The 14,743-nt window shown below is 45.6% G+C and overlaps 1 protein-coding gene across 2 annotated transcripts; it reads left to right on the top strand.

Moving 5' to 3' along the window:
- Nucleotides 1-6,352: 6,352 nt before the first annotated feature.
- On the top strand, nt 6,353-12,898 carry LOC135823314 (uncharacterized). 2 transcript variants are annotated; one of them, XM_065336177.1, is made up of 4 exons: nt 6,353-7,242; nt 8,092-8,537; nt 8,808-8,962; nt 12,524-12,898. In XM_065336177.1, exons 1-3 carry the CDS (start codon nt 6,786-6,788, stop codon nt 8,925-8,927), a joined length of 1,023 nt encoding a protein of 340 aa, XP_065192249.1. In that variant the 5' UTR covers nt 6,353-6,785; the 3' UTR covers nt 8,928-8,962; nt 12,524-12,898. The 2 variants fall into 2 exon arrangements, with proteins under 2 accessions (XP_065192249.1, XP_065192248.1); XM_065336176.1 differs by having other exon boundaries at nt 12,361-12,898.
- The last annotated feature ends 1,845 nt before the right edge of the window (nt 12,899-14,743 follow it).

Below are 14,743 nucleotides of genomic sequence, written 5' to 3'. Positions count from 1 at the left end.
CACATGTGTGTTTTCAGCTTCCATTGTCCATACAATACGTAGTACATGTAGCATCTGGAGTAGCCAGGATCCTGATTCTTGACTGAGCTACATGTTCAAAAGGTAGTAGCGTCTGCCATGATCTGTGTGTGTGTGTGTGGGGGGGGGGGGGGGTTCTGTGAGGCGGCACGGCACGACCATGTGAGATCGGATTGTGACCAACCACGTGTGTTGTAGCCCGGTGATGTGGCTTGTTCGTATGAGGATATAGAACTAACATAGACCGATCCTAGCAATGCCAATGGTCCTGACCTGGCTCTCTTGTTTCGCATCAACAAATCACTACAATCTACATGTACATGTCATGTAGTGTACGGATGTCCAGGATATCCCTGCTCCTCGGTTCTGAATAATTTTTCTTTCTTTGATCTCGTATTGAATAATAAGTGGATCTACGGGGGGGGGGGGGGAGGAGGGGGAGGGGGGTCTATCCGGATGAATACATGTTTAGCGTAATTTCCGGAGTGCGGCTTGTGTTATCTGTTTGGGGTGCTAGTGCCAGTAGTGGTAGCGCCAACTCAGCAGTCAGAGAAAATCATGCATACACCGACTGTTACATGTTATGATAGACCGATCCCCTTATTATTGTCTGGGTTCGAGCAAGGGGGCAACTACGCAGTCGCGTGGGATCCTGCTGCACACACGCGACCAACCTCACCTCGGCTGTGCGCGACTTCTCGCATGCGAAGTGCAGAGCACGCGAAATCTACATGCATCGCAAGCCTGTCTACAAAAAATGTCACAAGGACTTTTGATTTGAGCTGTTTTGTTTTTGTTTAGACGTCTTCCTTTTTACGACTTCAGGATGCCTTCTCAGGATCATTGCTGCGTTCCTCACTGTCAGAACAGGAGGACGACGCAAACAAGTCATTTCACTCCTTTCCTCGTGTGGAGCCACAGCGGCCTGGAGCAAGCGGATCCAGGCTATGCCCCGTGAGGAAGGACGTAGTTTTAGGGTCACTCTGAATAGTTGCAGCGATCATTTCGATCCCGAAATCAAAATCGTTTTGCCCAGCTCTACAATAGCAGGATGAGTCCAGGAACCCGAACAGCTGTCCTACGGTACCAGGTTTGCTTTTCGCAAGAGAGTGGAGTCTGGACGCCCTGCTCCCCATGCTCGCAAAACAGTATTTGCTGAGCCTAGTGCAGTTCGGTCATGGAAGTGCAGAGTCTGCATCACGAGCTCCCCATGCTCCCAAACCAGTATTTTGCTGAGAGGCAACGGTACTTTGAGTTGGAAAGGAACCTGGCTTAGTGCAGTTTGGTCCTGTAATGGAAGTGCAGCATCTGCATCAGGAGCTGGCAGCAAGTAGAGCTCGTGTACAGAGTCTCGTGGAGCAGTTGGACGATGTGAGGACTGTGGTGAAGAAAGCCGAAAAACAGCTTACGTACAGTAACATAAAGAAAGACTCTGAGCCCCTCCAGTTTCTGACTGGTTTGCCTTCAGGTGTTTGGACCGCTCTGTGGGACTTCTTTGAGCCTAGCCGAGAAAATGTACTGCGCCGCGCCGGATCTGCGAAGACGGAAGCTGAGGGACGGCGGATACAGTTGGAGGTGGCCGTAAATCGCCAATGAGCATGTAATGGAGGATCAGCTGCTATTGGCATTGATGTGTCTAAGCGCGGGCCGAATGGAACAGAAGCTGGCATGCGTGGCACAAGTTAATCATCCGTTTCACGGTATATAGCTAGCTGAGCTGGAAAGATGTCTTGTTCCTCCGTTTGGGCATGATCTACATTTGGGCGAGATGTTCAGTCATCAATGCCATGTACCGCAAGACATTCTGCATTGTGGATGAAACAGTTCTATTTTGCCATGCACTTAGGGTTCTCGCACCGGCACGGCACAACACGACCCAACAGATCCTTGCGCTCGTATTTTCTCTCATGGTAACATTGCTGATCACAACACCCAGTAGCCAGTCGCAGATGCAACCAAATCAACCAGGTTCTCTTACTCTTTTTTTCCAATACTGAAACCAAGGTATACCAATATTTGCATCGAATGCAGTGATGATTTCAATACTGTCCACCAGTACAACGCATTACCAGACTGGCATATAATCATGATAATATTATCCATTTCGCAATCACTGTCATTGCTTTCTTAGATCTCCAATCATCAATATCGGACCATAAACCGTCTTATCATCTTATAATATCATCATTAATATCCTGCTGCTATCCTCCTCTAACGATGAGCTCGAAGAAACGAAACAGCTGTCTAGAGGCGTAAACAATATTTGTCAACGGAAGTGTCCTTGCTGTGCTGGTGTGTTTATGCTTCGTGCATTAGTTCGGCCAAGAGCGCATGGTGGTGGCGGGTTGAGGATGTAGTACAGCGGAGTATGACCGAAAGCTCTGTCACAATGTATTTTATTAGGAAGGTATAGAAACAGAAAAACAACTGTATCTTGATCTTGGGCGTAAACAGCCTGTCTCACATTAAATATACTAGAAAATAGTTCACTCTGAACATGCAGTCTTCCTAAGAGAGAGAGAGAGGGAGAGAGAGAGAGAGGGGGGGGGGGGGGTATTCATACTCATAGGTTCGAAAGAACCGCACACACACTTTGTTGCGGACAGCGGCAAGCTTTAGCCCTCGTACTTCGAAGAGGGAGCAATCCACTGCGCTACGCTTGCGGTTAACAGCAAGCTTCGATCTTTCAAAGGTACGACTCATCACTGGCTCTGGGGTAATGTTCCTGGAACAAATGCCCCATTGCCGATTGAGGAGTGAGGGCCAGGGAGCACGCAATCTGCCTTCATGGGCGAGAAGTGTTCCAGCACAAGAAGCAGCACGAATACATGCTGACAAAGACCACCATCACCACCAGCCGGCACACAGCACTTCAAACACCATCCACTCCGTCCATGTGTTTGCACTGTCCTCCTCTAGCTCTTCACGCTCAACAAATACTACGCACTGCTCATCGTTTTTTTTTATGCTTCCTCTGGGTTGGCTAGCCCTTCGACTTGACAAAACAGCGATCACCACTGCTATCGCCACCTCATAGCAGTCGCTTCCACCAGTGGATTTTCCTGTCTTTGCAAGGTGTCCAAGGATGGCTGCTGTTGTCACTACAGGCAAATCAGAAGTACTTTAGTGGCTGATGTCCAACCAGATCGTTGGAAAATCGATTTTTCCACTTCAGGGCTGCTGATCGCGATCGCGACTTGGTGACTTCGCAGCACCACGGTTACCTTCATAGAAGATGGCTCTGGAGAGGAAAAGGCAGACCAGAAAAAGGTTACTATTATTTTCAGCACCGATCTCAAGGAGAAAGAAATACGGTCTGCTGTAGCTTAGGCACAAAATAAATCTCACAACACGATTCGCGATTCGAATATTTCAACAACAAAAAAACTTACCTCTGGAGTAACTCCTGTTTGTGGCCCGAGATCGTTCCCTCCAGCGCCTTGAAAAAATCCTGCAGCTGCATCACAGTCCATGTCTCTCTCGGAGACTCTGCTCCTACCAGCAGGAGGTTCAGCACCGCTCGAAGCCATCGCAAACCACTTGAACTAAGCAGAAGACATTCCAAAACAAACCTGAAACACACTGTCAAAGATGCTGTCACGTTCAAAAACTAGCTCGATCGCGAGTGAGGTTGCCCCCGTGCTCGAACCCATATTAAAATAAATAAGGGGATCGGTCTGTACGCGCGCTACACTACGGCTACAGACTCAGTACGGACCGTATCCAGGTGTCCGTGACGTTTGACACGTGATCGTGAGTGATGACGCGTGTGTTATCAAAAGCCTTTTTGCAAATTTTGGCCATTTGGGCTAAAAAAACAAGGACAAAAAAAACAAGAAACAACAAGAGCAGCTCGATCTCGCCTTCAATGTAGATCTACCAGCTAGCGCTAGCGTATTGTTATGCTAAGGTCAGAAAGGACTTAGAGGCACTCGCTGAGTTATATCATCAGTTGAAGAATATTTATCCTGGCGTCGATCGCTGAGAAGGTGCACTATTGGCTACTGACGTGGATAATAGTTTGTTACATTCACAACAGTGTTGCTGTGGTAATCCGCGCAGTGCTGAACATCTCTATTCACTGTGCAACTGTATCATACCGCTATCAAAACTTACTGGGGTAAGAGAATTATGTATGTACAAAAAGGAAGATGAATGTTGAAGAAACAATAGTTGACTGCCGGGCTGAGACCGCTGAGTGCGTTCGAGTTTTCCGGATTTCAATGGGCGCTTTCCATTACACGTTTGCACAATTCTGGAACTGGGTTTTTTACTTCTCGAATGACCAGAATGTGCGAATTCCGGCCATGTAAGCGAACGACCGGAATTCACAACGCATTTTATTCATGGCATATCACAAACAAAATTGGTCTTGAAACTAGCCTGATCACGTACACCCTCGCGCGCACGTGGACCCAGCTTCGCGTACCGGACTACCGGTCCATCCCGTTGATCGTGAAGGCTCCATGTCGGCAACAATATTGGGCTTCGATAAAGCTGAACCTGTGTGCGAAAGGACCACCCAAAATGATCTGCTCTAACAATCGGCCCCCAGCGGAAACTCAACTGCTCAACTCAGCTTTTCGGGAAGACATTAGACAGTAGCAACTTCATGCAGTTGTAGCCCTGCTTTCGCGCCACACCGACCAGGGAGGCTCTTCCTTGACCTGAGTCATGCATGACCAGACCGGTAACACACTGAGCGTGCAATTCTGGCGCCAGAATTAGAGAATTCTCTTCACTGTCCCTCCAGGAAATCGCGATTCCACGGATGCAACAAATTTCGCGATTTTGGTCCAAACCCGCGATTTTCAGCAAAATCCGCGATTTCCCGCGTTTTTTTGTTGTTTTCTGCACTATATCTCACATTTTTATGCACTTTTCACGCAGTTCTTTCCATGATTCTTAGGTTATTTGCACAGTACGACTCCCGAGTAGATATACTACATGTACGATGCAACAAGTTTCGTGATTTGGCCCAAATCCTCAATTTTCTGCAAATAAGGCCGCGAATTCCTGGCAAGTTCTGCATCATTCCGCACTTTTCGTCGCATTTTTTGTTACTTTCTGCCGCAATTTCTTGCGCAAGTTTTCGAGAGTTTTTTCCGCAAATTCCCGCAGGGACAGTCTTCAGAATTGATGGAATTGGATAAATTCAATTCTAACGGCGGAATTTGTGTAATCGAACTGTGCGTCAACAATAAACTAATTCTAGAATTGACTGATTTGTGTGTAATCGAACGCGCCCAATGTGGCAATTTCATACTGTGTTGTGTATCGGATATGCATAATCTTACCACCCTATCCGACCGACCTTTCGGCCGACGAAAAAATCGAGAGGTTTAACAACTAAGAAAGGTTTGCTCCCCACAACTCCTAAAAATACATGTAGTAGAGAACGAGTACGCCGGGGTACATGTTGGTGACTCGTTTACTCATCCTTAGTTAGGCCAAATAATTATTGCCGGGGAATTTCGATGTGGTTGGCTGAAGTTTGTTTTCGAGTCAAACAACACGTGTACATGTAGTTATAAACTGACTGAAGTGATCTTTTGCATTTTACTGAAAACCCAAAAAGGCAGTTTTACGAATCACGTCCTTCGTGATTGATCTTATTGAGGCAGTAGGCGTTGGTCACTGAAATCTGGTCCATGCACGTCAGCTAGTACTGGACACTGTGCAGCCGTAGACCTCCCAACATTGGGTTGTGCACCGCTGTATGGAAATGTACCGTAAAATTCTGTTTAAAATAAGCCCCGGGCGTATACTTTGCAGAGCGTCAAAAACCGGGCGTATATTTGGGCATGGGAGTTATTTCGGACGCAATCTGCCAAAGATCAATCTATCAGCAACCCACTAGTTTCAGTGAACCACCATTCACACTGAGCGCGGTACAGGTACATCAAACCACAGCTAGAAATTTGGTCGTAACCAAGAATGTAGCGAAAAATTACAGATTTGATAGGTAAACCACCTGTCCACTTTACGCCCTGGGCTTATTTCGGGCATGGGGGCTAAAACGGACTTGAAGTGTACACCGCCTAAAACTGGGCTTATTATCGGACATGGGCGTTATTTAGGGTGGGCTTATTTACGGAATTTTACGGTATTATTCATGATCCCGGATTTCATCTAGCACGGCTGTAGATAACTTATTGTGTACAGTTGCATGTATATCTAATGTGTTGTACGTTTTATGTGTGTGTGTGTGTGTGTGTGTGTGTGTATGTGTGTATGTGTGTGTGTGTATATGTATGTGTGTGTGTATGTGTATGTGTGTATGTGTATGTGTGTGTGTATTTTGTCGCACTGTGTGTTATTCTCTACAGACCGGCAGTACGTAATCTTCTGACAAATTCTCAGTAATCCACACCATACACTGTACGCTATACACCCGTGTACTACTGAATATACAACATCACCAAGAGAACCTGTTTGCTTCAAAGTTACATGGCAATCTCAAGACTGTCAGTAAGTTTGTTCAGCGTGGTTATGCTGTGAGTGTACAGAGCCGGTTAGTCCAGTCAACCAGCGGATCAAGGTTATGTGTTGCTAGTAAGGTGACTCAGACATCAGCACAGTCCAGGCAGTCAGTTAGGTGGAGATCAGATCAGTCTGGTCGTCAAGTCACTACGGTACATGATGCTGTTAATGCCATTGATTCAATATCGGATAGCATTGTCAACGCGCGCAAATTTATACCCAGTGAGCTGATATCAAACTGTTCTCTCATCCAACGACATGTGAAGGAACTACGGAGTCCAGGCATGGTTAGCGTTACCCTTCAGGCATGTGCTCTTGTCAATGAGGAGAACACTGATGTGACAAAGCTTACAGAGTCTTTACTTAATCAGCTAGCCAGCCTACCTACTGAACTCTGGCAAGAAAGCAAGAACCAACACATCCTGTTATGGGCACTGTACTGGGCCGCAAAGTGTAGATGTTCAACTCCAAGATTCACGAAGTTACTGCAACAGCAGCTTGATGTCATGTGCATTGAGGAATGTAGACATGTTGGTAATTGTGCACATGCATTGTTTATGTTAAATGTGCCTGATCGTCACCTGGCCCAACACTTGACGAATCGCTACATTACCATACAGAGTACAGGTGATCCAAAGTATCGTCATACTGAAGTACTCTCACTACTTCTCTACTGCACACTGTGTGGTGTAGAGTGCAGTGCCTTGCTAAAGCTGATCAGTGTTGATCATCTGATACAGAGTAAGTCTATTCTGGAATAAGCTATTGAATAGAGACTTGTGTCTGTTAGTTGTGGAATTTCTGCTCACACAGAGTTGCAATTGACACCCATACCAAAATTCTCTATAGTTATTGTCCTTGGTATCTCAGAGTTTAAATCAAGTGTTGTTTTAAAAACAAGAACAGAAACGATCTCAGTTTATGGTTTTTGCTACACAATATTCTGCAAGTGCAGATTTGCTTTCACATACATACTATGATGATGTATGTTGTAAACTGATCATAATTCAACTTGGGGTTTTTAAAATAAAGTCATGACGGCAGGATTATAGGTATGATTTTGAATCATGCAGTTGGACAGTCCGGCTGAAGCCATTCCAAACTTGTGTTAGTATTTCAGCAATCAACTACATTCTAGTGAAATGTGTGGGGCATCCTGCAACTAAACAGTACAATTGGAAGTTTTGAGCACACCTGCCTTATTCCTCAGCACTGCGAAATCGCACTTCAGTCCACTGTATCAGTTTCGACATTTCGACAAATTGCTATCACCAGAATGCAGTGCAATATGCGATATGCATCCTGATGATGTTTGGAAACAGGTCAGACAGAATAAACTTGTGTGTACTTCAAGAAGTATGTGCACCAAATTTGTAACTCACACCCCAACAAAAATTCATCCAGGGTTGTTCCCCTGACTGTGTCTGTTTTACAGGAAATAGGCTGTTGGCGTGGAAATGACAAATGGATCACTTTCTGATGTCATCGATCTTTGATTTTTTCATTTTCACATCCTAAAATATATCTGTTGGTACGTGTCCATATCGCTGTGTGTCTCTCTCGATTCTCTCTGGCCTGACTTCTGTGCAGAATGCGATCCTCGCCTTGTGCAACTGCTATATTTGCACAACACCCTCCCTGTCACTAACGACCAGCGGCTACAGATAATGAACAGGTGTGCAGTGCGGTTCCAGAAGGCTGTGGCAAGTCAGCAGTCAGGTCGAATGTATGACATGCTGTCATACTTCATTGGTCCAAAGCACACCACTGGCATGTCTCTGGTTGATGGTGTGGAAGTTCAGGCATTCTGCATCTTCAACCAAGACCATGAACCAGTGAAGACTGATGCGTATCCAGCTGATGTATACAACGGTGTATCAGTAGATATGACTGCAGCTAGACGTCATGGTTTCAGTGTTGTGGCATGTCGGGGTGTGAGTGACACTCAGTTACAACGTCATCCTGTACGTACACCTAACGGGTATAACACTCTTGAAGCATCGGCACTCAAATCTCAAGGATGTTATATTATTCCGGTGAGTTGTAGTGCTAGTGTTTTGCCTTTGATCATGATGTATGTCTTGATACTTCAGTGCAGGTTGGAAAACAAGCTTGTTCGTAATGATAGTTTTGAGTTTATGTACTACATGCTGCTGCCCAAGTCTAGTTGTGAGACATAAAAAATGTTTTATAGTCTCAGACTGTTCACCCATCTGAAGATTGTGTTCAGTGTTAAAAGAGAGTTTTTTTTATCCTGGGTGAGCTTAAATTTTGCATTACTTCACTCTTTCTGTCTACTTTGATAGATGGTACTCAAATATGGCGCTCGGCACTCGCAGAAAAGCAGCCACACTATCCCGGATTTGCTGATCAATTATCCGTATCACATCACCGTGTTCAAAGACCTGTTACCCGCCAAGCAGTGATGGACATACACACTGATGTCATAGTCTACATGATGGTAAGTTACAGAATGTTAGATGTTGTACATGTATCTGCCATTGTGTAGTTTAGTGTTTTATTCTTTCAACCTCATTGGGTGCAATGTCTATAACCTTATTGGGTGCAATGTCTATAACTGATAGCAGAACACTAGTACAGTGTGGTGGATTTGACTTCTTTGATGGGAGTGAGGTATGCGAGTTGTTGGGCGCCTTCCTTCGATCTGACCAAACTAGAAAAGGACATCAAGGAATCGATCTGGCTATATCGTGGTGGTGGCCTACCTATGTTGATGAATACAACGGGTAGTGAGACTGATTAGATGACCCGTGGAAGACTATTCCAGGAATTCCAGTGTCATGGGTTGAAGATTACGATCAATGTTAACCTAGAAGTAGTGAACTTCCTCGTTATCACACAAGGAAACCTGTAAACTGGTCAATACGAATCATACCGAAACCGGGCGCCACAACACTATTGTCGTCGGGAAATGGTAATACAGTGCATGCATGCATGCGCACAGTGGTACAACCTGCACAGTCTGGGCGCGGTCCGCTAGCAGGGGAGAACTCCGTGTGCAGCGCAACGCCAAAAGGGACCTGATAAAGATCACAAGGACAACACTACACCTGCATGCCCGGTCTAACTCTCTGCCGGTGATAATACAAGACCTCCTCAACTAAGGCTCAAGTCTTTTTATCGGTAGAAGAATATCCGATATCTTGGCTGACCATGATGCAGCGGCGTAGCGTAGCCCTTTTCAGTTTGGATGGTCATGTGATGCGACATAGTATACAATTCACACTATTTTCATTTGGCAGCCAAGGATACTGGCTCAGCCAACTCCTTTTATTTGGAAGCTTTGCGGTAAACTGCACTCAGAAACGAGTCTGATTCAGCAGACTATACATGCAAGAAAACATGCTTCTTGAATGGCAGGGAGCAGCAAGTTGGGACGAAAGCAGCACAGTGTAGTCACTTCACACCAGGGAGCAGTAAAACACCGGTATTTACTACCCCTTGTTTCACACTCAGCTCCCCTCGCTCCGATCATGCTGGTGTTTTACGGTTTGCAAAGGACGAGGTACTGACAATGGCTGCATGTACAATCATGTTCAAGACTGACATACAGTGTGCCACATACAAACCATTTTATGAAGGAACTACCCTCCCCGTATACAGGTCCAGTCCACGCATCGACACGTGGATGAACGTTGAACGCGGGCACTTCTCGATACTTTTTATCCTGTTTGGGTGTTTTGCGGACATGGTACGACACACTCTAGCAGCTGCTTTGTTTGCGAGTTTTGCGATACGGTGCTACGCGCATGATGATGTGTTCCAGGAGACAGTATCACCATAAAGGAGTGTGCTGATTAGCAGTGGGTGTTTGAACCCCTAGAGTTGTGTAGTGGACTATCTATTGAGAATAGAGAGGTTCCGCATAACGTAATTACGTTAATAAAAAACGTAGTCGATCTACGGAAAGTCTTACTTCAGTACGTAAACTGCACGCGCATCTGAGTTCCGCCATACGGAGTTTTCAAATCGCGTAGCTGCCCTTGGCAACTCCGAACGCGGCGGTGTACGACCAGATCGACTTGGGGAGAGAGTCATAAATTTGTACCCCAATCCACTTACGAACCAGCTACAGTAAGGACGTTTAGCAATGTGAAAATTCGAGCTTTTTGTGGTGATATTTCGCGAAAATCTGTTTCGAAAAAGAAAATTTGTGAGGTTTAGCAATGCGAAATGACTTTTTCTCGAAGTTATTTGTATCTTATAGTACCGTACCGTATATGCAGCTCAGTAGATATCCTTAGCTAAAAAAACGCTAACGTAAACGCAAACCTTTCCGTACTTCGGATCGTTCAAGCTGACTTTTCCCTTAGCACAAAGTACGTTATAGTTGAGACGAAGTAGTCGTGACAACCATGGCGATATGAATTTTCGTGGAAACAGATGCGGGAAATTCAAAATTTTGAACCAGGTATTAGTTTGCTGTCGTTCCGAAAGAATACCTTGGCGAGGTCTTTTACTCTGGAATAGCAAAAGCACGGCGAACATGAGTTTTCGCTGTTCCCAGGTCCTTGGAAACCCTTTCCTAAACGCAGCACCGAAGACTGTAAGGGTTCTCCAGCTCCAGCACGTCTGGGAGAGGCCGATGAATTTCTTCCTCAAGAGTGCCGTGGAACTGGTCCTTTGTTTCCCAGATGGGATAGAGGGAGAAAGGCACGAAGCAGAGGACGCAGAAATTGTCAACTGAAAGGCAAAACTCGCCAAAAAGCTAAATGTCACAAGAGGAAGCAATCTCGACTCTCGATCTCATCTCGATCTGCACGACGTGCTTTTTATCTCCCGCCAGTTACAAAACAATGCGAGTTTTGCATTTTTTGCAGAATTTCCATAACGAACGTCGGCCCGTTATTTTGAGCTCTGTAACGTTTTTCCGTTATCCGATAACGTCTTTTGTCACGGCTGGGAGTGAGTACCGTAAAAGTTAGCGTTATCGTACTTTTGCTAAGGATGTCAAGTCTCAAGCAGGGGCTGTAAAATTACTACTCCCTGTAGTCAAATGCGTACCGAGAAAAGAGAAAGTTACTTTCGCAAATCACTGCAATTTCGCGTCCAAGTTTTCGAAGTTTCGAGCTTTTTTTCTGTACTCATTCCCAGACTCGAATTTTCTTTCGAACTTTCGCATTGCTAAACGTCCTTATTATCAGAGCCCTATCTACGTACTCTCCGTAGACAACTTTCTGTAAGTGGAGTGCAAACTCGCGAATTCACGGCTTTTTCACGCCCACGAACGTACAATTGCTCAACTTTACGTAGTGCGGAACCTCTATAATATTGACAAATTCCTTTCTGATAGGTTCCTCGTGACTGGTCTGGGGGCACAGTGGAAACTGTGATTGGTTCACCCACGTTTGTTTGGTATTGCGACTAGTCACAGGGCCTGGACTGGTCACAGGGCCTGGACTGGTCACAGGGTCTGGACTGGTCACAGGGCATGGACTGGTCACAGGGCCTGGACCGGTCACGGAGTTCTACACAGAAAACCAGACTTAGATATGCAGAAATGCACCATATCGCTTACGTAATCTTTGCCGTCTAGAATTTCTTTAAAACTGATATCACAGGTCTGATTGACACAGAGCAAGAGTATAGAAGTGGATCATCCATGTCCAATCAAAACGGAGAATTCTACTGTCCAGAACCCATCCACAGAGTCGCACATTCTGCTTTATGTACTCTTGCAATCGTAACAGTATGGAACAGAGATACATGAACAAGTAGCTAGCCTGGTCGGAAAAAAAACTTGGCAACCACCATGGAGAGTGGAGTGAACTGAGTAATACTTTCCCGATCACAAACAATTGTATTTGCTCTTTGTGCGATTCTTCTGTGTTCTCTCAGATATCTTTGAACAGCAGTATACTATGCCGAGTTGTGCCGTGATATCATGTGAGACTGGAATATGAAGTCCGTTTTGTGATTACTAAGAAAGTTGTGGACAACTCTTTTGGTCTTGTGATTGAAGTTTTCATTTCTCTGATTCTTTGCCACTTTTTCTGCTTAGCTGAACAATGAGGAAGCTGCCTCTTCTTTAATTCCACTCCCGGCTGAGTAACTGAATAACTGAGTAACTGAGTACACCGGATGCGAGAGGGTAGTGCTGCTAGTGCTAGTGTAGTATGCGTGTTGATTGTGTTTTTTGAAATCAAGGCATTGTTGAGTTTGTGCGTGAATGTTTGCGTGTCTGTGCATTCAGTTCCCAATTCTTTGTTCTTTGTGCGTGCTTATACAGTACAGTGTACCTTGATATTGTGAATCCTCCACATGACATTGTGTGTTTTCCACTTCCATTGTCCATACTACACATAGTACAAGTAGCATCTGGAGTAGCCAGGATCCATATTTTTGACTGAGCTACATATTTAAAACTTAAAAAAGGTAGTAGCGTCTGCCGTGATCTGTGTTTGTGTGTGTGTGGGGGGGGGGGGGGGCTGTAAGGCGGCACGGCACGACCATGTGAGATCGGATTGTGACCAACCACGTGTGTTGTAGCCTGGTGACGTGGCTTGTTCGCATGAGGATATAGAACTAACATAGACCGATCCTAGCAATGGTCCTGACCAGGCTCTCTTGTTTTGCATCAACAAGTCACTACAATCTACATGTGCATGTCATGTAGTGCGCGGATGTCCAGGATATCACTGCTGCCCGGTTCTGAATACTCAGTAATTTGTCTTTCTTTGATCTCGTATTGAATAATAAGTGGATCTACGGGGGGGGGGGGGGGGGTCTATCCGGATGAATACAATGTTTAGCGTAATGTCCGGAGTGCGGCTTGTGAAGTAACTGTGTTATCTGTTTGAGGTACTAGTGGTAGCGCCAACTCAGCAGTCAGATAAAATCATGCATACACCGACTGATATGATTGTACGCGCGCTACAATACAGACGACCGTGTCCAGTACAGGTACCACTAAAGTACTGCTCAATGAAATCCAGTTCCGTCACTCAAGTACGTGCAGTTCTGGACCTGAAAACACTGGGCTGCAAAATGGTGCAAGGCCCAAACTTGAGTGACGAGACTGGATTTCATCGAGCAGGACTGTACTTACTACAGTCCCGCTCAATGAAATCCAGTCTCGTCACTCAAGTTTGCACCTTGCACCATTTTGCAGCCCAGTGTTCGCAGGTCTAGGGCTGCGCAACGCCCGGCGTGTATTTGAGTGACGTGACTGGATTTCATTGAGCAGCATGCACTGTATAATAATGTACTAGGTTAGGACTGGTGAGTGGTGTCCGTGGGGTTTGACACGTGAGTGATGACGCGTGTGTTATCAAAAGCCTTTTTGCAAATTATTTAACCCTTTATGGGTCTCACATAAGCGTAAGGGTCGTATGTGACCCTTACAGTAAAATCGCATTTTCTGTGAGTTTTGTTGCTAGGAGACAACTAAAATGGTGCTCCACTCGTAGCTGAGGTCCCAGGCTTTCCAACGGTGTAAAAAACAACCATACTTACCATACAAAATTTTGCAGTATCGATCGACTGAAGTCTGGTGAAATTGGAAAAGACGACCATCCGCCATGCGCGCATTTCGAGAATGGGAGTGCATCTCTTGAAGCCGTGTCAGAAAAGCTTTCTGGGGACACTGACGGCACCAGTCTAGGCTGGATGTCTCTGGAGGATTTCCAGTGTAATGTCGTGAGAAAGAGAGCTCCGTTGAGTCCTCCTAGCTCAAATAAATCGTCCCCGAATGAAGAAATCAAATTTACCAACCAGCGAGGAAGCACAGCAACAGCAACTCTCACAAGGACTTGTCAGGTGCGATCAGCTGATTCGCCTGGCCGTGAGAATCACGGCACGCGTGACATCGCGCCTGAGTACTCATCTGAGCGAGAGTGAATCTGACGCGAGCGGCGCTGATGTGAACGAACCAAAATTGTGATATTGTGGAACTGTTGCTGCTGGAGCATCGCCGATGGCGAGGTATTGGAGTTCAAGGACGGGATAAGGAGCATAATATATTCTTCACCAAGACGTAGCGCTTACCTGATTGTTTATCATAGGACTTCAGCTCCATCACGAACTTGGTATGCACTTCGTGCTGTGATTTTTGTGCATTTTTGTTCGCAATTGTATTTTCTCTCAACTTGAAGGGCTACCACGGGTCATATCCTTGCCTGGACATAGTCATATTTGTGTTTTCTGGACGCGTCCAGGCATACAGATTTTGAAAATATAATTATAGTTTACCCATACCTACAACTCACGGAACTTGAGTTAT

The sequence above is a fragment of the Sycon ciliatum genome, chromosome 8 (genome assembly GCF_964019385.1).
Source record: "Sycon ciliatum chromosome 8, ocSycCili1.1, whole genome shotgun sequence".
NCBI lineage: Eukaryota > Metazoa > Porifera > Calcarea > Leucosolenida > Sycettidae > Sycon > Sycon ciliatum.
Note: the sequence above shows the minus strand (reverse complement) of the source record. Positions and strands in the feature narration are given on the sequence as shown.

Bases quoted from the DNA above. Each gene is read 5' to 3' on its own strand.
- LOC135823314 (XM_065336177.1), top strand. From the start codon at position 6,786: ATGGTTAGCGTTACCCTTCAGGCATGTGCTCTTGTCAATGAGGAGAAC. The intron at 7,243-8,091 runs GTAAGTCTATTC...ACTTCTGTGCAG, and splicing joins TGTTGATCATCTGATACAGA to AATGCGATCCTCGCCTTGTG. The intron at 8,538-8,807 runs GTGAGTTGTAGT...CTACTTTGATAG, and splicing joins AAGGATGTTATATTATTCCG to ATGGTACTCAAATATGGCGC.